The sequence below is a fragment of the Passer domesticus genome, chromosome 19, assembly GCF_036417665.1.
Source record: "Passer domesticus isolate bPasDom1 chromosome 19, bPasDom1.hap1, whole genome shotgun sequence".
Lineage (NCBI taxonomy): Eukaryota > Metazoa > Chordata > Aves > Passeriformes > Passeridae > Passer > Passer domesticus.
The window spans coordinates 3904956-3927531 of NC_087492.1; the positions used below are offsets into that span (position 1 = coordinate 3904956).

At 43.0% G+C, this 22576-nt stretch overlaps 2 protein-coding genes and 1 long non-coding RNA gene across 14 annotated transcripts in view; 1 reads left to right on the plus strand and 2 right to left on the minus strand.

Annotated features, from left to right (window-relative positions):
- Positions 1–17050, minus strand: part of EFCAB5 (EF-hand calcium binding domain 5) — a 35975-nt gene extending 18925 nt beyond the window's left edge. For 2 of the 10 annotated variants that reach the window (XM_064394678.1, XM_064394670.1), the window contains exons 1-7: positions 16950–17050; positions 15858–15892; positions 12920–13219; positions 9366–9941; positions 5432–5588; positions 5102–5165; positions 3254–3324 (exon numbers count right to left, since the gene is read on the minus strand). In XM_064394678.1, coding sequence (XP_064250748.1) covers positions 3254–3324; positions 5102–5165; positions 5432–5588; positions 9366–9931 — 858 coding nt within the window. In that variant the 5' untranslated portion in view covers positions 9932–9941; positions 12920–13219; positions 15858–15892; positions 16950–17050. Of the gene's footprint in view, positions 1–3253; positions 3325–5101; positions 5166–5431; positions 5589–9365; positions 9942–12919; positions 13220–13314; positions 13401–15817; positions 15893–16152; positions 16178–16949 lie in introns of those variants that run through there. The other 8 variants (XM_064394671.1, XM_064394680.1, XM_064394672.1 and 5 more) reach the window with 8 other exon arrangements.
- SSH2 (slingshot protein phosphatase 2) overlaps positions 16740–22576 on the plus strand; it is a 91895-nt gene continuing 86058 nt past the window's right edge. For all 3 annotated transcript variants that reach the window (XM_064394667.1, XM_064394668.1, XM_064394666.1), the window contains exon 1: positions 16740–16980. Coding sequence is in view for 1 of the 3 variants with exons in the window: in XM_064394666.1 (XP_064250736.1) it covers positions 16918–16980 (63 nt within the window). In the remaining 2 variants the exon portion in view is untranslated. The remainder of the gene's footprint in view (positions 16981–22576) is intronic.
- On the minus strand, positions 19617–22537 carry LOC135283661 (uncharacterized). Its single transcript, XR_010349333.1, has 2 exons — positions 22055–22537; positions 19617–19866 (listed from the first exon to the last, which is right to left on the minus strand). It is a non-coding gene; the product is annotated as an uncharacterized LOC135283661 (long non-coding RNA).

Genomic DNA, 22576 nt, shown 5'->3' on the forward strand with positions numbered 1-22576 from the left:
CCTGAACAGTTCCTTTCCTGGTCCAGAGGTCACTTATCAAGCTCAAGCAGAGATGCTGGATCAGATCCCTCCTATGAAAAGTTGTGGCTTCAGCTCGATTTTCTTGTGGAGGATTTAAGTTCCCCATGGTTTGCTGCAGCATTTAGTATTCTTGACTTCATCCCCCAGGAGGCATTTTGAGCCATTACATTCTGCAGGAGTGACAGTCACTCAACTCTCAAATGCCACAAAAGGAGCATTGCCTACAATTTCAGTGTCTAGAGGAGCAGTTGGATACAATAAAAAAATGGAAGATCCTTTTGAAAATGAGCCTGCTGTCACCCAAGTCCTCTGACACTGGGAATACTACTGACTTGAGATTGATTTTATGTTCCAGCCTTGGAGACACCTTAACACTTTGGATTTATAGTCATGTGGCTTTTATGAGCAAAAGCAATATGGTTCTAAAAATGTGGTGTGCATGACATAAATAATAATGGCCATCAGAACAAACCACAATCCCAGAGCCTGGGCTGAATTATTACAGTAGGTTTCTTGAGCCAGCCACACTAACAGGGAGCTCATACAGTTAAAAGGAGGAATTTCCAAAGCACAGAATGTTTCCCATTATCCCATTTTGAGAGTATGGATACCTGACATAAGTGCTAAAATATCTTGGGCTTGTTGAAATGCCACACAGGCAATAACCAGCTGAAATATTAATATATGTTATTATTATTCATGTCTATATTGTGTAATTTCCAAATATATGGGACAAGTGGAAAAGAGACGAAGAGCAGAAAAAAAGCAATGACCTGAGGGGTGGCTGGTAGGAAAGAAGAGCTCCTAAGGCAATGTGGGTTTTTTCTTCATTTCAGCATTAGAAAAGTATGTAGGTTGGAGAGAAGGTGGCACATCTGGGGCTACGGGTATCCACCAGCTTCTTGGGGTTATTAGAACCCAGAGCCCTGTGACAGAGGAACCTTAAAGGTGAGGCTGTTGGGATCAGGCAGGTTGGACAAGCAGTTTGTTATTCTGGATGTCACCTTGATGACACATCCAAAGGCTCCTGCACTAATACTGTGTCTAACTCTTCACAGGACACTGTTTACAAGCACCATGTGGGCAGGAGGCACCATCACAGGCTTAAGCTGATGTGTAAATTACTGTACACATAATTAACGTACATTAATTTGTTATTAACTGAGAGATTTTGACACCTCTCTGAGGAAAGCTGCCACGCCTCCTTCTTGCTACCCAGAGTTTTTGGTATAGTTTGGGACCACATTATCATCAAAAACAATGGATCTGTTCTTGTTCCTACTGATCTCACTAGAAATGGAGAAAGCCTAATACAATCGTGGAAAATAATCTCACCTTTAAAGCCTGAATCTGACCCTGCAAAGACAATGTGAGCATTTCCCTTGGTGTCAATAGCTTTGTGCCAGACTGCTGGGGGTTCTGTGTGTTAGAGCACAAAGCTTGTGAAATAAACCATTAAGGGCTGGTCCCTGGGATTTAAATGCTTTTCATATAAAAGACCCCACGAGGCTGCCACAAAGGATGTAAGAATACAACAGCCAATGTTCTGCATTTTTGAAAAAAGAACAAAAAAAACCCAAACCTGAAAAACAATGATATGTGAGGTCTCTCTACTGAGTTTCTAATAGCCTTTAAGTAACCCAAAGCCACACTAAATTCAAGGAAAAAAAAAAAGGGCCTTTTAATTTTAAGGTCCATTAAAAGCAATGCTTTCCACATGGCAGAGGGCCGTCACCAGCGTGGAGGAAGATCATCTCTTTCTGGGTTTGGTGGGTGATGGAAGGGGGTGAACAAAGGTAAATTGTAGCTGAGGATTAGAAGCAGCCCTGTCCTGATGATGGAACAGTTCCCAAGGGAAGTGATGAAAGCCTCATCAATTGATTCAATTAAAACCAGACTGGAAAAAGAATCAGAGAATATGTTCTGAGAGAACATTCCTGGCAAATCAGACAGCCTGATAATCCATGTCTTTCATGCTTCTGATCTCTGTTGTCATATCTTTAATTGAGTTAAAACAAAGAGTACACAAAGTATATTTTAAACAGTTTTCTAATGCTAATGGAGCATGAATTCATTCAGTGATTATATATATGTACCATAGGGGTTATGGACTGATGCTTCATTGCAGTGACAAAAGCAATTCTCTGGGCTCTCATTATCCACAATAGTCTTCTTAATTAGATGCAATAATTCTGAGGTTAAATTCAAAAATATCTCATTTCATGCTTAAAAAAACCTTCAACAAGTTACCATAAAAATGCATCCCTGTGCAAAATACCAAACATGTGAGTCTCCTGAGAGGGAAGAAGGCACAAAAAAATCACACATGGTTGCTTGGAATTAGTCTCTGCACAGCTGCTTTATACTCTGGTTTTAATTATTACAACAGCACGCACTAGCACTGCTGCAATGAGGGTCTGCCATTATTCCTATTCTGAACACCCCTTTTTACAGGTTTAATTACCCAGCCATAAAATACAGCTCTGTTGCAGGTAAAATTTGCTGGTAAAGCCTTGGCCTGGAGAGCTTTCAATAAATATAGTTTGAAACAATTTGGTTGTTTCAGCTTGAGGAACAGCAGAGTAATGGGGTGAAACTTCCAACTACATTTATGATTTTGATGAGTGGAAACCACAATTCTGATACTTCCCAATGACAGCTTTTGAGTTTAAAACTACTTGGTTATGCTTCATGAATATTTATGAGACTTGTTGCAGTTTGTTTATGGTTCAGACCAGTGACAGTTCAGGACAAAGGCTTCTCATCCCTGGCCTTCATGGCTTGGTTCATCCTGGTTAATGGAACTTAGTCAGAAATAACAATACTGTGAGGATATTACTAATTACCCCAGGCTAATGGTTGTAGTGGGACACCAAACCTCCTGTGAGCAGCCAGTCAAAGTCGGAATCCACAAGTGATTCAGGGCTTTGACATTTTAGAAAGGGATGGGGAGGGGTGTCCTAAAAACCACCGCTCCAGGAGTCACTTCCCAAAGAGCAGCAAGGCTGCAGCTCTGAGGAAAGCAAAACAGTTCCCTCCAGCTGGCCAGAGTGGAAGTGTGGTGAGAGCAGAGGATGGAGATGGAATGTGAAATGTCCAGACACAGCCAGTTACCTGGAGTGCTGGAGAAGGGAAGCCCTTCACTTACTCCTCTGGGCTGTCCCCAAGGAAATGCTGACACTTCATGACAAACACCACATTCTGAACCAAACGCTCTTATTTCATTTCTCACCTTTGTGAACTCATCTAGGTATACTATTTTTTCCAATGTGTTTAAGATTTTCAGCTTCCTGTCATGGGTTGCTGGTAAAAAAAAAAAAAAAATTGTTTAGAAAGCAACAGTTGTGATTTTGCATATTGTACACATATTTTTGCACAATGTGCTGTTACATTAACTTTCTTCTCATGTTGGATGACATTTATTTGAGGTTATCCCACAGTAGCTGAAGCATCTGTCTGTACCCAGACCATCTAAATCTGCTTGCATTTCTCTTGCTGAGAATCTCCATTTAGCTATTCAGAACTGTAGAGTTATATTTATTCTTGACATAAGTTGGTGCAAATTGGGATGATTTTAACAGTACTTAGAACTAATTATGTGAGGGAGGAAATGATTTTTGATTTAACAAACAGATAAAACTGCCTTAGACTCTGGAGACATGGATTCTGCTTTGCAAGAGAAGAATCTGAAAATCATAGTAATTTTCTCAAGAATATGGGAATATTTTTACTGATGATGATATTCAAAAGTATGTTTTGGTCAGCTTCTGGGCTGCTATAATGGAACTGAGAAGAGACATCAAATATCTATATAGGTTTCTGAATGAGTTCTTTGAGAACAGACATGCTATTTCTGTTGGCATTATTTTTCTGTTCTTTCTTCTAAATATATCAGGAATAATGAGAAAATTCATCATAGAATGCATTTATCTCTTGTTGGTTAATGTTCCTAAACTGTACATTATCTTTATTGAACTATAAAACAGAGTGTAATATTCTGTTAATGTACATTGAATGCTATTAAGTGAAATAAATTAAGAAATGGAGCCCATTAGAGAAGTAGTACAGAGAGCACCCCCAGCATCTGGAGAGCAAATACTGGGCAGGAAATCCCTCCACAGTCTCATGTCCCAGGGTCTGTTTGCACTGGGGAGCCACAGCTCCACAGCAGGAGCACAGGGGCTGTGTTTGGCAGTCACACAACATCCCACCTATACTGGATGATTACTCAGAGGAACAATTCTGTAATACAGACAGGGCTGACCAAGGGTGACCTCCAGGCAGAGGTGACTCCAGCAGCAACAGAAACACTCTGGAGTGTCCTGTTTACCATCCCAAATCAGCAAAGACACATTTGTTATCATTCATGATCATTACAGGCTCTCAGTATAAGGGCTGGCAGCAGGCTGGAGTTGCCACTTCAGTGTTCCTGGTTCTACTCAATTATCATCATCTGGGGAGGGCAAGTGTGAGCTATAGACAATGGACAGGAATTATGGAAATCTCTGAGCTGAGTGCTCTGGTACAGAGGCCCTGGGCTGTGTGCCACTGCATGCCAGGGACTGGCCAAGGGAATGGCTTGATGAGATGAGCTATTGGGTGGAGCATTAGGTAAGCCTCAGTAATTCCCTTGAAACCACAACAGGTAACAACACTGTCAGGCTTTAATCTTGTTGATCCCACCTTTGTTCCATATCTCCCAGTATGCCAGTACTGCCAAGACCTCCCATGGACAAACTCAAAAAGGAGGAGGTTGGAACAGTGATTCTTAAAAATAGCAATAAGCACATGGCAATGTGTGGCTAATAAGGGATGTAAGTGGAAAAGGTCTGCATCAGGTCTTTCTATCTCCCTGAAAGATTTTTTTAAACATTTTTCCATACTTTTCAAGATCATATGAATGAATTACATGGTGGTTCAGTTTCTTTCCAATCCATTTGAAGATTTGTGACTGATATTCTGATATAACTACCCTTAGAGATTCTTTCTCTGTTATCAAATCCATTTGCTGTTTGCTCACAGTTCACATCAGAATTCAGATCACAGCAATAAAACTAAGGAAGACACATTGAAAACTTGCCTTTTCTCATATCTTCAGGAATAGAATCAGTGACATCTGGAAAAGACCTCAAGGCACTCTGAACCTAAAATTCAAAGTCATAGCCTGTGTCATGCAGACAACAGTAGACAATTACTAAAATAAATCTCCCTGAATAATCAGACATATGGGCTAGTCATGGGTCTTACACATAGTTAAGATTTGTGAACAATGCCCTGTCCCCTGATCCTGTGGTGGCAGAGCCATCACCCATGCTTGTGCCCCATGCTGCCATGCCAGGGTACATGGCACTAACACAAATGTCCTTTTCATCCTGTCTGCAACAACCACAGCAGGATCTCCCCTCGTTACCAGTGCTGCTGGGATTTTTTCATGGCCATCCACTGTCCACTCCTTGATCAGAACTGCCAACACCTCCTTTCTCCTCTCTGTCTCCTCATTCTTCTGTCTTTCTATCTCCTCCATTTCCTCATGTTTTTTCTTTGCCTCAGCCTTCATCTGGACCAGCCTGTAGGACATGGGAACACGGATTAGAAAGAGACCATCACAGACATACTTAAGATTGATTAAGCCTACCCTAAAGAACAAAACAAAAGGAAGCAACTCTTTGCTGAAATTCCTGTCTGTGTGGAAGACATTTAATGGAAAATCATCTGTGCAGCTCTCCTAGTTCTGTGTCATTTCAACAGCAATACATTTTACCTTCACATTTATAATGACATTTATCATTTATTGTGTAGATGTCCTTCAATTTCCTTTCAATTTTAGCAGGGAGACAGGTGCATAATTTTGCTACAGTTGATTTACCAACAAAATTGCATCAGTCTTCATTGTCTCCAAACTCAAGTACCTTTTCACACAAGCACTTCACTGGCAAAGAACAATGTTCAATAAAATTTCTGAAGCAGCCTCACACAATAGAGCCCTCATTGCCTTAGGACAGGGATAATACCTCAGCCTCTCCATCATTTTCAACACATGGAGTTTGCAGGTTTGGACTGCCAGTCAGCTCCCTTTCTTCCTGCTTTTTTTTTCCTTTAAACACCCAGCCATGTTTTTCTCAATTCTCCATTTCACACAACAAAAGAAGTGAATAAAATTGATCCTGAACTCATCTGCTTTGATTTTGACTTTGTTAATTTATGAAATGGGGGAAAAACCCTTTAGGAAGGTCAAAATTCTTAAAGCCAAATGATCAGTTCATATGGAGAGAACAGCTCCTGTTCATGGAGGCTGCTGGAATCTCTCTGCACTGAGGCAGCTGCTCATCTTCGAGGCCTTCACACCCTCTGTAGCTATTCACAGAGGTGAATTGCTCCTCTTTTGTACCTGACAACTCCAAAAATTATATTTTAGGTAACGATTCCTGCTCCTTCTTCCCCGTGTTTCACATGCTGTGAAATGGGCTGGTCCTGTCCCTGCCCTCTTCTGTTCCTCTGGGGTCATCCTACAAATTATAACCCATCAATATTTTCTTTAATGAACAGAAAGACCTGTTTTACATGGCACAGCAATACACTTTGATCACAGTCAGTTTTATCACAAGGTCCTTGTTCTTCATGGCCATTTATCACAGAGGTTTCTTAATGAATCATTTGGCTCCTTAATCGATGGTGGGCATTGCACAAGTGCTGCTGAGGCAGCTCAACCTCGGGCACTTTGATAGCAGGGAGAGGGTAAAATATTTTCCCAACTTCTGACTCCTTCCCAGAGCTGGAGAAGAGAAAGAATGCAGCAGGTACCAACCTAAATGGACAAACAGATTTTTCTCCAATGTATGCTGCAGCAAAAAGAAAAAACAAGACCATTTGTAGAGGTAACTCCTCCTCTGGAGCTGTCTGCAAACTGGAAGTAGAGCCTGGGCTGTGCTCAGAGCTGCCAAAGTGCTCTGGTGATTAATTTGGGCAGTGTCCAGCACAAGTTACATTCTGTGCTGCACCTGCACTGGGCTGCAGTTTTGCATTCATTTCTAGGGTCCTAAAACTGGGCAGCTGCATCCTCTGCCTGGTGTCCCTCAGACAATAATGGCAAATCAGGGGTAACAGTACTAGGCACTACCCATTGCAAAGTGAGCTTGTTTTGGAGCAGACATTTCCAGAAAAGATGAGATGGCAGCGAGGTGACTTCTCCCTGCAGAACCAAACATGTTTCCTCAGGAAGAGAGCTGCCTGCCTCCCACACAGGGATGGGTGACTCAGCCTGAAGGACTCCCATCCCTGGACAAAGGCTCTGTTTCAGGTATCAGTCCATGTGCATAAGGAATTTCTCCCATCTGTTCTCCTTCCTGCCTTGACTCCCAGTCAGGTGGCAGTTAAGGAGAAACTGGAGGAAGTCCAAGAGAGCTCACTGAGGATAGAAAAGTGTTAGATGGGAACCTGTGATGAATCCTGCCTTGCCTGAAGGTAATGCCAAGGCTGCCAGGGCCTTCATTTGGGCCAGAATTTCATTCCTCACCTTTCTGGTGCTTATGTGAGAGGTGTGAAGCACAGACTGGCATTGCTCTTGTAACAATTCCAGCCTGTTTGAAATCCAGCGACTCGCATGAGGAGTCTCACTGCTGTGTGGTGTTGTTAAAATCCTGTGTTGCTGTGATTTAAGAATCCTATGCAAATCCCACAATACAGTCATCACAGATATGTAAATCCTGAGCTGCTGTGAATGCAAATCCCATGATACTACTACCAGTGGATATGCAAAACCTGCTACAGCCATGATTACAGAACCCCCCTGGCAATGCTGTCTATGGAGAAATTTATTTCTGTAAGTCTTGATAGTCACTTCCTTTGACTCAGCTCTGAGAGCTACAAATGGGGAACCTGTCTCCAAATGTAAAGATGGGCTTAACAGCCAAGGGCAAGATAAGAGGCCATGGGTAGCCAACACTTTGTATTCCACAAAAGCCCAATCCAAAACCCCAGGCAATTGTATGTATTTTAGTTCAATTACTTTTTCAAAATAAAAGAGATATATCCAGGTGTCCCTCTGTAAAGCAACAGGAATGATAAATCCCAAAGTAAAGGTGTGGCAAGGCTGACATCCTAAACATCCCTCCAGAACAGCCTGTGCTTGTGTGAAAACTCAGTGAAAGACATATTTCCCCAGCTCATTTGTTTCAGTGGACCAACATTTAAAAAATAGAAAAGAAAACCGGAATTCTTTTATCAGTGACTGTATGGAATTCATTTCTCACGCTGCTTTGTTGTGTTCACATCAGGCATGTTCCTACAAACTGCAGCAGTATGTTTAATGGAAATGTGGAGACAGAAGCTCAGATAGACTTAACATATCCTTTTAAGCATTATAATACTGGGAACTTCAATTATCTTCATTTAGGGTTTATGCATAAGACATGTCAACATTTTACTTCCCTAATTCCTGACACTGAAACCAATTTTCAAGGTGTATGCACTATTTATGCAAATAGAGTCATTCAAACAGAAGTCATTATTCTACAAACACAGATACAGAATAAAGTGATCTAGTAGTGAATGAGTAATTTTGACATTAATCACAATCACCTCTGGATCATCTATGAACTGAAAAGTTCACATCTATATTTTCCTGAAGAGAGCAATGAAAAAAAGCATTATTGTTCATCTAATGCTCTCACATTTTAACCTTAGCATTGTGTAAGGTGCCATGGAACTCTGTTCCAATATTCATTAAGTATTATACTATACTTATACATTAAGTATAGCCCAAAAATAAGCAACAGAACAAAATACAAAACAGTTTCTACTTTAAAAGGAAAAATAGAATATAAAAGGAAAGCCTAAATAAAAATCCTGGGTGAAGCAGTTTCTACAATGTGCCAGGACAATGTTGTTGGCTTGGTCAAGAGAAATCATCCTGAAGGAGGAAAAAAAGTTTATGTTTTTATTAAGTTTGGAAGACTAGAGAAGCAACTATCTGAAGAGTCTCCAGAACTTTCATACCAACACCCGTCCCAAAGAGCTGCTGTCACTAAGTTAGACCAGTTTGGACGCAGTTTGCATTGCTCATGTGTTATTAAGATAGAGTCTAAAGAGGAATTATATCCTTGTGAAGGGCAGAATATTGCCTTAAACAAGAATAACCAGTGTTTAATTTTGTGTGCCATGTTCTGGTATTTGTCCTGCTTCTCAAGTTTTTATGAGACAAATACCATCCCTGGCACTGCACTCCACAAGATGTATTTTGCTCAAGATTCTGCCAGCCAGGCTGAAGGGACACCATTCCTTTTATAAAACAGAGACCAAGACACCAGCTCTGGCCCTGTGACCAGCCACACTGTCAGTGCTCTCACCTCTGTGATGGTGTACCTTGCCTCAAAGATTTGAGCTCCTCTGAGACCACCTTCATTTCTGTCAGGTATGGTCCTGGTTTTGCAGGAACACTATACTGAGGGTTGTGCCTCATCAGGTATTCTGCAAGATAATTAACGGGCTTAAATCTGGTTGGTTCTTGGTCTGATACAAGCACATGGTTTCTTTCCACTGCCATTAACAAACTTTCTGTTCCTGGGATTAATGTAGGGAGGAGGTTGTCGAGCAAATAGATGCGAGTATCGAGTGTCTCCTTGTCCTCATTGTACCACTCTCTGGCCAGCCTGTCCCCGGGTTCTCTCCTCCTCACCTTTGCTTCTTCTGCCTTTTGTGCTTGAACCAGCCTTATCTTTGTCTCCTGCAAACTCAGACACCTTTGTTGTACCTTTTCATGAAAACACTCTTCCCACGAAGTGTAAGTACTGGAACATGGCAGTTCATCACCCCCCTGATTGCTTTCCATCTCTGCTGCAGTCCTGTCCTTATGTCCAAGTTCTGGATCTTGTAGATCAGCAGATTGGGCTGATTCTTCTGGCTGAGCAGCCATACCTCAATCACTGTGACACAGAAAAAAATGAGCTGTTATATAATGCCAAAAGATGCACCAGAGCCCTAACAGGTGACACAGGAATAGAGCATATTGTTAGGCATTAACTAATATTTTTTCTATGTTAGTTTTTTATTCTGTTACTGCTGCTTTGTACTCTTAAATAAATACAGACCCTTTACTTCAAAGATCAGTAAATGATTTATAAAGATTAATTATGTATCACAACAGCCCTTGGAGACAGAGCAACTAAATTAATGTGTTCCTTTCTTAGGGCAGAAGAAACTGAGACACAAAAGGGGAATGATTAATTCCAGGTCACTTAGACACTCAGAAACCAAGCAGTGAACAGTGATTGGAACTTGTCCCCCCAGTTCCAACCAGTGGAATCCTCTTACTCCCAGCACATAATTTCTGTTTAGGTCCATTCCCTGCCTCCAGGAAATCCAGTGGATATGAGACAAAGGAAGCAAGTAATGGAAAATTCCAGATACCCAGGAGCAAGATTCCTCTACATGCTTCCTCTGCTTCAGCTTTTCTGAGGCTGTGAAGAACAGTGAGGAAGCTTGTCCCACAAACTGCTTCAACAGTGGCAATTATTTTTTGCTCTGGACATTTTAAGGTAACAAGGACACAGGTGCATGGGTCAGCAGAGCTTCTACAGAAAAGAGGAACCTCTACCATGAATTCTGTGATTAAGTTGCTGACAAGCATTTTATGTTGTAGATCACTCTGTAAAGTAATAATCCCTTTACAATTTCAAGAACTTCATGGCTTAAAATGTTCATTCTGTGAAATATCAGGAAGAAACTGAGCTGCTCAGAAGGCACAATTTGAAAAATGTCCCTATATATCTCCATGCATAAGTGTCTGCATCTGGAATGGGATTAACACACACAGAATGGAGCAAAAGACTGGTTACTACTTGATTCAAAGCATGAAAAATCAGCAGCATGCTGCAAATCCCCCAGCTCAGTGTGAAACAACAGCAAGGGAAGGGTGATATTAAGAAATAATCTAACACCAAATTAGAGATGAAACTCCACTCTGAACTTGTTACCACTCTACCCTCTTCAAGTTTTTATTTAAAAGTGCTTTTCACTGAGGCCTTTCAGTATCCATAGCAATAACACTGCTGTTGATATGCATTGCTCCTCCTGTTTAAGCATTTGTAGCTGTTCTGAAGCCGTTCAGCCTTCCAGGAAATGCATAGATGTGATCTACAGCCCTCCTGGCACACAAATTTAATTATGAATATGTTGACCTTCTGGTTCATTAACACTGTTGGAGTACAAATACTGCCTGGATGGGGGGGATGTGTCACAGAGTTAAATTTCTAGGTTTGTTTTCTCAATGGGCTTGTTGGCATCTTCTAGTAATTTTTTTCCAAAGGTGCATTCCTGCTGGGAATGCGATGGCTCAAGCTGCCTACCTGACCCACAGAGAGGGTTTTTGGGTTGGTAGTTGGTTTTGCCACCAAAGGACATGAGCTGGAAAGGAGTCTGGATTTACAACTGCAGAAAGGAAAACCTGTCCACCCTGTGGAATTGTTCCTTGCTTAGGTGAGTTCCTTTCAACAAGCTGTAAAACCAGACTCCTTGGTTCAAAGCAGGGTGTTAACCAAATGCTCTGGTCACATTCCAAATCAGCTGGTTTTGTTGTGCCAAAATAAACTATTCTTGTAGTTTCAAATACTTATGTTATTTCTTAAACATCCTTTATGAAACACTCTGCAGTTTCTGTGCAATGTTAAAGTGACAACTGCACTCTGCTTTATGAGGTGGCTGATTCTGAAAGATGATGAATATGTTTTCTACACTGTTCTCAACCTTTTGTTAGGATGGTTTTGAGGATTGGTAAATGTTTATAAAGGATCTCCATGTCTCTGACCAAAACAAAACATGAGACAAGCAGTGTGACTGTTCTGTCTCAATTCCATGGCATCCACGTAACTCCAGGAATGGAAGCAGAGCATGGAGAACTGTGCCCACTGCTTTAATGCAGTACAGATGAAGAAGACTAAGAGGGCATGGAAGAACAAACAAAAAAAATAAACAACAGAGGAATGCTACAATCAGGTCATGAAATTTGGGATTAGTGGAGGATTACAGAAACAGACAATGGGCAAGACTCCATTGGCTCATAACCTTCAGTGATCTTCATGAGTTGAGAATTTGGGCCAAAAGGAAGGATTTCTCCACTGAAAGGGTGGTCAGGCACTGGAAAGGAGGGAGCCACCATCCCTGGAAGTGCTCAAGAAACAACTGGACCTGGCACTCAGTGCCATGCTCACATTGACAATGTGGTGCTTGGTCAAATTATGGATTCAATGATCTTGGAGTCTTTTCCAAAGTTAATGATTCTATGAATTTATGATTTTACAATAATATTTGAGAGCTCTCAGGGTCTCTGGCACTCCCAAATGGAGCCCAAATAACAGTGAGCATGAAGCACAGAGGCAAGCTCTAGAAACACCCAGGAAATTTGAAGTGTGATATAAAGTTTCCTGTCAGCCTTTGTTCAAGCTGAAGGCAAGATAAGCTTTCCATTATTTAGTAGGATGCCACTTCCCTGGCTCCTTTTCTGTAAGAAAAATATTCTTGCTAGAATCCCTGCAGGCATAAAAAGATTATCCCAGTGTTTTCTGTAGAAAACCCAAATGTGCCCATAAACAATATTCTTGTTTCATTTTTATTCTGTTAGAGAATTTTGATGGGTGGGGTAAAGCCAGGAATGACTAAAGTTTGTTTAGGTAAATATTTTCTAGATGTTTGAGTTATAAAAGTCCTTTCAAAAACAAAGTTCAATCTCTTTGACATTCTATTGCTCAGAAATTATTTTGCCTTTCCCTCATGTGTTTCATAGAGCATATTTATCTCATCACAAAAAGCCCAATACCCTTTTCATACATGATCTTTTCAATACAATTAAAATTTAAAAACATTTTCTCCTTTGTTTTCTGAAGCTTTGAAGAACTGTTTTTCTTACCTTTGGAGCAGGTATCAAAATAGATGTTATTCCTCCTTCATTCAAAGTGGCTTTGCAAATCAACAGGGATTTAATATATGCCCATCAACCATTAAAAATCTTGAAGTGAATTAGGGATTTCTCAGACCTGCTGTGGAGCTGGGCTGTGAGTTTTACTCCTCTGTGTGTTTGCAGTTGCTAAGCAATAATCCCAAAGGTTGCTATGCCTTTCCACGTTCAAAATTGCTGTAGGTTGTCTTTTGGCTTTGGCACAGCCCAACAGACTCTTCTGTACTGAACTTAGAACATGGCATCACATGACTGAAAATAAAATAAAATCAAGAAAGGACTATGAATAGCAACAGAGAACATTAAGGGCACAAATAGAGAATCTGCAGGTGCCAGTGACAGGTTGCCTTCAGATTCAAGGTTCACAAAGTCCAGAACTGTCTCAAGCCCATTACCAGCTGAAGGGAGGACTGTGTTAACCAGAGGTGAGGATCTCAGACATAAAAAGAAATTAATTACAAACTCAATTTAAACATTTGTAGGCTTTCTTTCTTGTGTTGCTTTGAAGCAGCCTTGCAGGAAAGGCACACAAGCATTAACGAGGGGGGAGAGCACGGTGCCATTTTGTCAGGCTGCTTTTAAACCTGAACCTAAAGGAATTTGATGAATCCCCTTTCATAATCTCTCCTATATTCTTTGAGGAATAATATGACAGGGAAAGGAGAAGGCAAAAGACAAACACATCTACAGCAGGCATTCTGCACTCATTTACACGAATGTAAATCAGATGCCTGTTCAGCAGTTCCCTTGGGTTAGGCATGACTTCCAACCAAAAAACTTATGGCAATTTCTGCCAGGAAATGAGGTTTATCTAATGCTGTTTCTTTCTTTGTATTTTATACTGCAAGTGGCAAAACTTTTGGATTGCCTGCCTGCAGGAAAACTGAACTGTGACTTTATCTCTGGTATTTGTCATTGGAACAGCTGCAAGGTGCCCTGCCCTCTATTAGTTTCCATTTCATGGGATAGCCTGTAGGAAACCTTGAAATAGAGGAGGTCAACTTTCATGTGAAAAATACACTGAAATAAATTAGCATTTCTTTGCTATTTATTTGGAGAAATGTATCAGAAGGAAATATGCAGTGTATTTCCAAGATGTGTTGAAGTCTAGCATCAATTATGTTAACAAAATGAAGCAGAAAATTAGTGCTCAGGAGTAATTTAAAATGAGGCTTTAAACTGGATTGTGCACTTTTTCCTCAAAGCAGTTTGCACATGATTAATTCCTGTTATCTCTTCTCCCAGGTGGGCTTGGTTTTCCCCTTTGCAATTCAGAATTCTGTTGCTATTATGATTAACTTACAAAACTTCTGGAGAATGAAACACAAATTTTTTTTTTTAAATTTTTTTTTTTCAATCCCCAAACAAGAATATACAAATAGAACTTAGAAGGACGGATCAAACCAGCTGTATTTTTATTTTTCTGGAAGTGGAATCCCGTGGGTTAAGCAAACCTTTAATTGTACCCTATCTAACTTGGCTGTTATCCCTTAATGTTTTTGCTAAGCAAAGTGTATCCTTTTATTATGCCACCAAATACTTGCTCTGTTGACAAAATAATGGGCTGAATATGTCATCACAGATGTTTTGCTGGAATTGCCTCTTCTACCTCTTTTTTTTTTTTTGTTTTGTTTTTCTCTGTAAGATACATTTTGGGAGCACTCTGTTGTCTTTTGCAGCTGATGCCAAGATTATGCAATAAAAGCCCTAACATGTAGTAATAATAAGTTGTGTTAGCCAGGGACATGTTTGCAGTGTATTAAATAGTCAGTTTTGGAAATGTGTACAAAACCAGCTCATGTACAGCTCCACTTCTTTGAAATGCTACTCTGGGCTGAAGCAGCAGGTGCTGACCACAGTGCTGCCAGCACAGGAAGGAATAAGGCCACAAGCTTCCAGTCTGTTTTTTGTACCAACCCCGATGCTGCGACCACAGCCTGCCCTCTAATTGCTCTTTTCAATCCCAATACATCTGCCTTATAGCTTCCTCCTCCACATTTAAATCCTGCTGCTGAAAAAAAATAACATTGCACATGCAAATTACACCTTCCTAGAGACTGGAGAACTGTCACAATTTGTGGTTGTTGTAGCTAATAACTGATATGTTGGACTTTTAGTGAACTGTAGATAGCAACTCCATTGTTTACCTGTGGTAAATGTTTTTAAAAAGTGTTTGCTGTTCAAATACCTGGAAGATCTACAGGGTATATGAAAATTACACAAAAGTCTACTTTGGAACCTGGTTTAAATAATAATTTGTTGACAGTTATCCCTGCATGACTTGATCAAAATCCAGAATGAAACACCAGTCTCAGGTGAGGGAACTGCTACAATACTCTGGGAACTTTAGTCTTCTATCAATTCTATCAACTCAGACGTACCTGAACATGAGCTGTGGGCCTGAAAGCAGCCCAGTATTTGCATGCTCAAGACCCTGGCTTGCTGTGCAGCCCACTCTAAACTCAGTTTAGTCCCGTTTAGGGAGCCTGTGCTCCATCCCTTATCCTCCACCCTCACCCGTCCACCAGGAGGCAAAATGCTCCATTAGCAAGCCTGACTTCTCCACTGCAGGCAAACCCAGCCACAGGAGCCTCCCTGATCATTATTTTAACTGGGGAATAACCTAAAGAGAGACCATGTGGCTTCTCCAGTTCTTAAATTTACAGGGAAAAAGTGCTGTCAGCCTGAGAACAGATCGAAGCAGCATCAGCCATGTGCTCAAATGGAATCTATGGGTTGATTCACACTCCTGACAAAGAGTTTGCTCTGTTTAATGTTTAGAACAGTTTCTGGTTATCATATGTAATGTTGTCATTCGGTGCCCCAGAGACAATTCTTGATCCCAGTCACCTCCTTCCCATGAATTTTGTAGATTCTTGATCCAAATTACCTCCTCCTGATGAATTCGGTGGCACCAGGCTGAAACTGCAAAGCAAATGAAGTTTAATAGCACTTGACCCTTTGTTTCAGACCCCCAAACGCCCAACAGTTCTGCATCTGGGAATGTCTGAATGCTTAAAATGTAATCATTAGACTCGGGTTTTGGTGTTTGGGAGTGTGCATTGATGTATGAAGAGGTGTTATATGCTGCTTTCACTGTGGAGTTACTATTGCTGCCTAATCCAAGGAAAAGCTCCGTTATGTGACCATTAATGCAAATTTTCACCAGGGGTTGCTATACCCACCATCACGGCTCCCGGTGGGATGGGATTCCACAAACCATCACCAGCCAGGAGGCCCTGCTGACATAAATTAATAAAAGCCACCTATGAGGCTGAGGGACCCGGGGCGATGCCAAAACCCCTTCAGCAACTGGGGAGAGAATGCCGGCGCACCCCAGCTCCCTCAGGAACGGGGTGGGGATGCCGGGGTCCCATTGTCCATCGCAGCCCTCACGGACCGGGGTGAGGATGTCGAGCCCCTTGAGCGCATCGCAACCCTCTCACAGACCGGGGTGAGGATCCTGAGGCCCCCAGGCCATCGCAGCCCCCTCACGGACCGGGGTGAGGATCCTGAGGCCCCTAGGCCATCGCAGCCCTCTCACGGACCGGGGTGAGGATCCTGAAGCCCCCAGGCCATCGCCGCCCCCTCAACCAGGGTGATGATGTCGGGGCCCCCAGGCCATCGCCGCCCCCTCAGGGACCGGGGCTGGGAGTGCCGGCACCCCTCAGGAGCCGCCGGCGCCTCGGGGGTTAACGCGGCACGGCCGCCAGGGGGCGGCGCCGCGCGCGCGCCGACAGCCGGCGCGTGCGCGCTGGCGCCTCATTGTGCCCGGCCGGCCCGGCCCCGCCGCGCCTCAGTCGGCGAGAGGCCGCGGGCGCGCGCGGAGCTGCAGCCGCTGCCGCCCCCTGCGGCCGCCGCGCCGCCTCCCCTCTGCTCCCCTCCCCTGTCCCCGCCATGGAGTGAGGCCCCCGCCGGACGGCCGGACGGGGGGGCCCCGCCGCGCCTCGATGGCTCTGGTCACGGTGCAGCGCTCGCCTACCCCCAGCGCCACTTCCAGCCCCTGCGCCTCGGTGAGTCCCGGCGGGCACTGAGGGCAGCGCGGCGCTCGGCGGCCGTTGGGGTCCGGCGCGCGGCGCTGCGCATGCGCCGCGGCCCCTCCGCCTCAGCCCCCGGTGCCGCCGGTGTCCGGGCCCCGGGCCGGGGGCGATGCGGGCCCGCGGTGCCCGGGGACGGGGCTCGCACACCCCCGGGCCGTGGCCTGCTGGCAGCCGAGGGGACGGGCGGGGGTCCCGGTGCCCCTCAGCAGGCCCGGGCTGGGGCAGGGCAGCTCCCTCCCGGCCCTCATGGTATCGCAGGGTCCCGGTCATACCCAGCCCCTCTGTGAAGGATGCGGCGGCTAACATAAATCCGCCCGGGTTATTCTGTGTTCATTGTATGCGGTGGGAGAGGCGGGAAGCGTGTGTGGAAGCGAGCTGACATGCTTGGGGCTCCGGCCGTGCTCAGCTGATCTCATCTGACAGCAGCCTCTGGGTATCCCCGGTGCCCGCTCTGCCTGCGCGGGCAGCTAAGGTGGTTTCTGCCCCCTTTTTCTACAACGATGCATGTAGTAATCTTCACAGCCCAGGAGAGACACAGAAGGGCCGGATTCCGAATCCCTGAGTGAGATGTGCGGCAGGACAGATGTTCCCATCGCTGCCCCGGGTTGGGCAGGGGCTCCCAAGGCTTCTGCCTTTCCACGCTCTTTAAACTTGGGACAGGCTGTTGTTGTGTTTGTTGTTTGTTCTTCCCTATTATAAACGCCTGCATGTTAACCCTTTAAGCTGCTCCCTACCCACCATGTGCCGTTTCTGATGTAGTCAAGGATGAGAATTAAAATAGCTTTGCTTTCGCTTCTGTACTCTTGGTTCTAAGTTAGCATTTATCCTTAAAAAACCTCATGCATTATCACACTGCTGTTATGCCTGATTTGCGAATGTTTGGAGGAAGAGAATAGTTGAAATCCCAGTTGCTTCCATCCTCAGTGGGGGGGAGTGAAAAAGCCAACTACTCTGAAAATATTTCTTGTTGTGTTAGGTAACCTCTTCTGAAACTAGATCAGCTGCTTGACAGGTCCTGCCTGCCCCAATGGCATTTTAGCTGTCAGAACACTTACCTCTTTTTTTTCCCCCTCTTTCATTCCCATGTCTCTCCTAAGGTATGTTTACTTAGCAACACAGATTAATTTCGCTTATACTTACCTGTTATAAATATTAATGTGCTGCATTACTTCAGAGATTTCTTCCCCTTCTGACTTCTTTACCCTTTCCACTATTCCTTTTCCCATACATTTATAGCACTGAATGCATCTAGTGAGAATAGATAGGTCTCTCTTGGCATCTTCCTTCTTTCTCCCATTTGGATGGATCTTCCTTCTTTCTCCCACTTGGATGCATAGACCCTCCCTTTGTTAAATATTTTATATATATATGGACAATTAGTTGTATTCTCTAAAGCTTTTCCATCTGCAACAGCCAGGCTGTTTCCCAACCAATTAAATTAAATTGAAATCGTGCTGATATTTGGATACTACTTAGTTGTTAAATATAAAAACAACTCCCTGTGGAGCCTGACAAATGCAGAGGATGCAGCCTTGGGTTTATGTGTCTATATTCTCCTTCTCCCATGACATGGTATGGAGGTGTATTCTGTACCAGAAATAAGTGTGTGGCATATTCCTGGCCTGGTTTTGGGCTTCGTAATTACTTCTGCTTTCTCAGACTTCTCTTGCAGTGTAAAGTGAACTTGATTTTCATCACGATCTTAACTGCTATTGTTTGAACACTTCTGCATTTCCTCTTGCAGCTTCCTAACCGCACTTCAGGACTGGGCTGCCCTTTTGGCCTCTTAGATATCTGGGGTGGGTTGTTTCTCCCTCCTTCTCTTAGTGCTCGTGTGTGTTCCTCCTTTGCCACAAACTTCTTGTTTCTTAATCAAAACTTTACCATTTCAGATGATTCTCCTTCCTCATCTGGTGAGGGTTTGTGAGCAGGGCGGGCACATTTTCAGTCCTGAGGAAGGCTTTGGTCCTAAGCCTGCCACCCTTGCCATTCACTTGGATCCCTGTCAGCTGCAGCAGGAGGACTTGACTCAAACTAAGTCAAATTGTTTCAACCAATCTGTAGTAAACTGATGGTAGCTTCCTTTGACTGTCTCCAGGTTACCTCTTTAAATGAAAGCTCATCTTGCTCAATAATTTTATCAGTAGGATAAGGGTCTGTTCTTGCTGTTTCTGAGCAAAGATTATCTGGTAACTGCTGGAACTTAGCTGCTTCAACTTGTGGGCAAGGGAGAAGCATGTCAGTGTGCAAGCATATGGCTATGTCTAATTCTGTTTCCAGGTCACTAAGAATTTTGAGGACAGAACTGGATTCTCCTTTTAAATTGCTTGATGTCTCTTTGCTTCAGAGATAAACTTCTCAGACAAGGAGAAAGGGTGAAATTGGTGTCCTCAAACTGGATTTTTTGCATTAAGTGTGCCCTATAAACTGTTATAATTGGCTCTTACAGATTCAGGGGAATAGCTGATCTGAATCACTCTGAAATTGGACAGCTTTTATTTATAGGTTTTTATCTTGTTCTCATTGCCACAGAGCATCTCATGAGCATTCATTTCAGGGTAGTTCATGCAAAGTGTTGATTATACATTTACAGCCTTCTGGTTGCTTGATGACTTGTAAAATTCCTTTAATTGTCTGTCCAGACTTTTGCTGTTTGTTTTGGCCTTTGGTTATGCAGTCACTCTTGAGAAATAAGACTGCAATCTTCAGTCCTTACAGCAGAGCAGTTGTCTTCTGATGTACCATGTTAGAAAAAGTGGTGGCAGCCAGGGCCATGCTGCAGTAAAATACAAAGATGCCATGAGGTCCTTGGTGCTAATGCTGATGGAGTGTTCAATGCAGTTCTTGGCTGATAATTACCTGTATTGAAAATAATCTATTGATACTTGGCCTTTTAAAGTATTTTTGATGCACAGTTAAAAAAAATTGCAATTTCTGGAAAGTGCTGTTTTCCTTCTGTTTATTGTATCTCTTTCCTGAGAAGTGAAGAAGCTGGGCAGGCAATCTGGCCCTGGCTGCTCTCACAGTTCACTTGTCTTCCCTACCCTGAGGGAGACAATATGCTTTTATTGGAAGGGACCGACTGACCCAAAAAGAGAGGATGTGCTGGGTATATATTGTTCTAAAATGCACAGTTTGGGAAAAAAATACTCTAAAGCAAATTAAAACCTAAATCATTGGACTTCCCCTCCTTAATCCCAGGAGAACAGCTTGAGCAGGAAGTCGAGTCCTGCAAATGTGTTTGGGAGTGTCTGTCATGTTGTGCTTGGAAGCTCCTTGCTGGTAGAACATGCAGGAAATATTTTCCCCACTTCTTTATGAGGAAGCTAAATATAACATTTCTCTACCCCTGGTCCTGTAATTGCTGTTAAACAATGTGGTGAGTTTACTTAATCATTGATAAGTCCAGTCTACTTCACATAGAACTTATTTTTCTATTTTCATTTTTTAAAATAAATAAACTAAGATCTTGATTGCTGTTGCATGGATAAGGTTATGGAGAGTTGATTTTTGGAGGAACTACAACGTAGCTGGGCGAGCAGAAGCTTCTTATGAAATACTTAGTAAAGTTAGGAATGCCTAATATTTGAAGATGCTCTGACCAGTAAAGATCATTTGTTGTTTCTTGGTTTTCTCCAGCTGATGTCTTTCAGGTATAGCCAGAGCTCATTCTGAAAACTGAAGTTTTTGGAGGCAGTGGCCCAGAAGAATGAGCTGATTCCTGCTTTAGGCAAACCTTGCAGTGCCCCACAGGTACCTGTTTCCTCTGGTGCCAGCTGTCACCATTTGGGACATAAAACTGTTTCAGTGATCTGATCTGTAACTTCCCTTTTAAATTTCTGCTGAAAGCCCTGTGAGAGAACCAGGAGGCCTCCACCTCTTGCTTGGTGTGATGCTGTTGGTAAAAGATGATTTCTGTCCAGCTGGACAAGACCAGGCTGTTGGAGCACAGATAATTTCTGTGTGTGTAAATGCATTCATGTGTGATGAGACTCTCCTGTTCCTAAAGCAGTTTGATGGTTGAACTGTGGAAATATCTGCTGCCTCTTGTATACACACTTAGCAGGTTTCCTCTAGGATCTGCATGAGATGCAATGTCCCCTTAGAGGTGAGAACAGTATTTACAGCTGAGAAGGAAGATGATGATGGTGGAATTGGAGCCTCACTGAGACCCACAGAGAAACATTCTTAAAACTTGCAGAGTGCATGAAAAAATCTTCATCTTTTTTAAGAGATCTAACTCTTTTGTAGCATATCTCAATGATAGCTTGATTTCAGTTTTCACCTCTTGAGTTCCAGTGGCACATGAATTCTTATTCTTGTGTTTTAAAAGGAGCTTGTAATTTGAAAATGCAAATAGCTTGTGATGCTGTAGTCATAATCTAACCAGTATTGATTCTTGCTGTTTAAGAAATGAAAATAAGTTGAAAAGGGCAGGGTACAGTAGCATCTACAGTCATTCTGGGAGCCAATGACGTGTTTATTTAAGTGGAAAATGCTACTTTGAGCAGAGACTGCCATCCACAAAGCAGTCTGCTGGAAATATTTTAGTGTAAGAGAGCTGCCTTTATGCAGGGGTAATGCCTGAGGATTTCCAGTTACTGGAAAAAATCCTGAAAGATCTAAAGCTGCAACTCTTCTGTCTTGGGAAATGAACAAAAAAAAAAAAAAAAAAAAGAAAAAGAGAGAAATAGCCTTTGGGCAGCTTAGCTCAGTGAAGCTGCTCCCTGATCACAGCCTGCAGCTCAAGGTTTCATTCTTCAGTCACAACAAGCCACATCCTCCCAGGAGCAGCTGAAGCGAGGGGCAGGCTTTGCAGTCTTCACGTCTGACTTTTGCTGGTGCCATTAGCAAAAAGCAAAATGGAGCTGCTGGTTTGTGACCAGTGCTCTGCCACTCAAGAGCACTTAGGCTGGTCACCTGCCTGCTCCAGGTGTTCCAGTTGTTTAGTTGAGGCTCTGGATTAAACATATCTCCACTCTGTGCCATTGATTTGCCTGAGCATCCTTTTAATTTGATTATTAAGTGGTGACAATGAAGCTCATACCTTTTGCATAAAAGGGGAATCTTGGAAGCAGAAGAAAGAGGTGATACCTATGGGGAGTAGTCAGTGATTTAAGCAAGGCACATATTGTTTCTTTCCTTTTGGCTGGAGCTCTTCCTCTGCAGCACTCTGTTTAAAGGGGTAAAAAATTATGAGGGCTAAAAGCCATTTTTGCATTTCTGAGTTGGGCCGTATTAATTGATTAAATTACTGTCAACCCAACCATCTACAAAATGTCTTATCACAATACTCCAACATGTGTGTTCATGTGTTTTAGTCAGCATTTGAGGAGGCTTCTGTATCTAGGGGTTTGAATGTGTCAATAGCTTTTTGCCCAAATAGAATTCCTCTGAATATGCATCTTATCAGCGTTGCTCATGGCAGGCTGCTCTCCTCTCGGAAGGCAGAGCGTTGCTGTGAGATGAGTCACAGCGTTTAACAGCTTGTTGCTTCCATGGTGAGACGCACCCTTGCTGAGCATGCCAGTGCTCATGGAACTCCTGCAAATGCCCTGTGACGTGAACT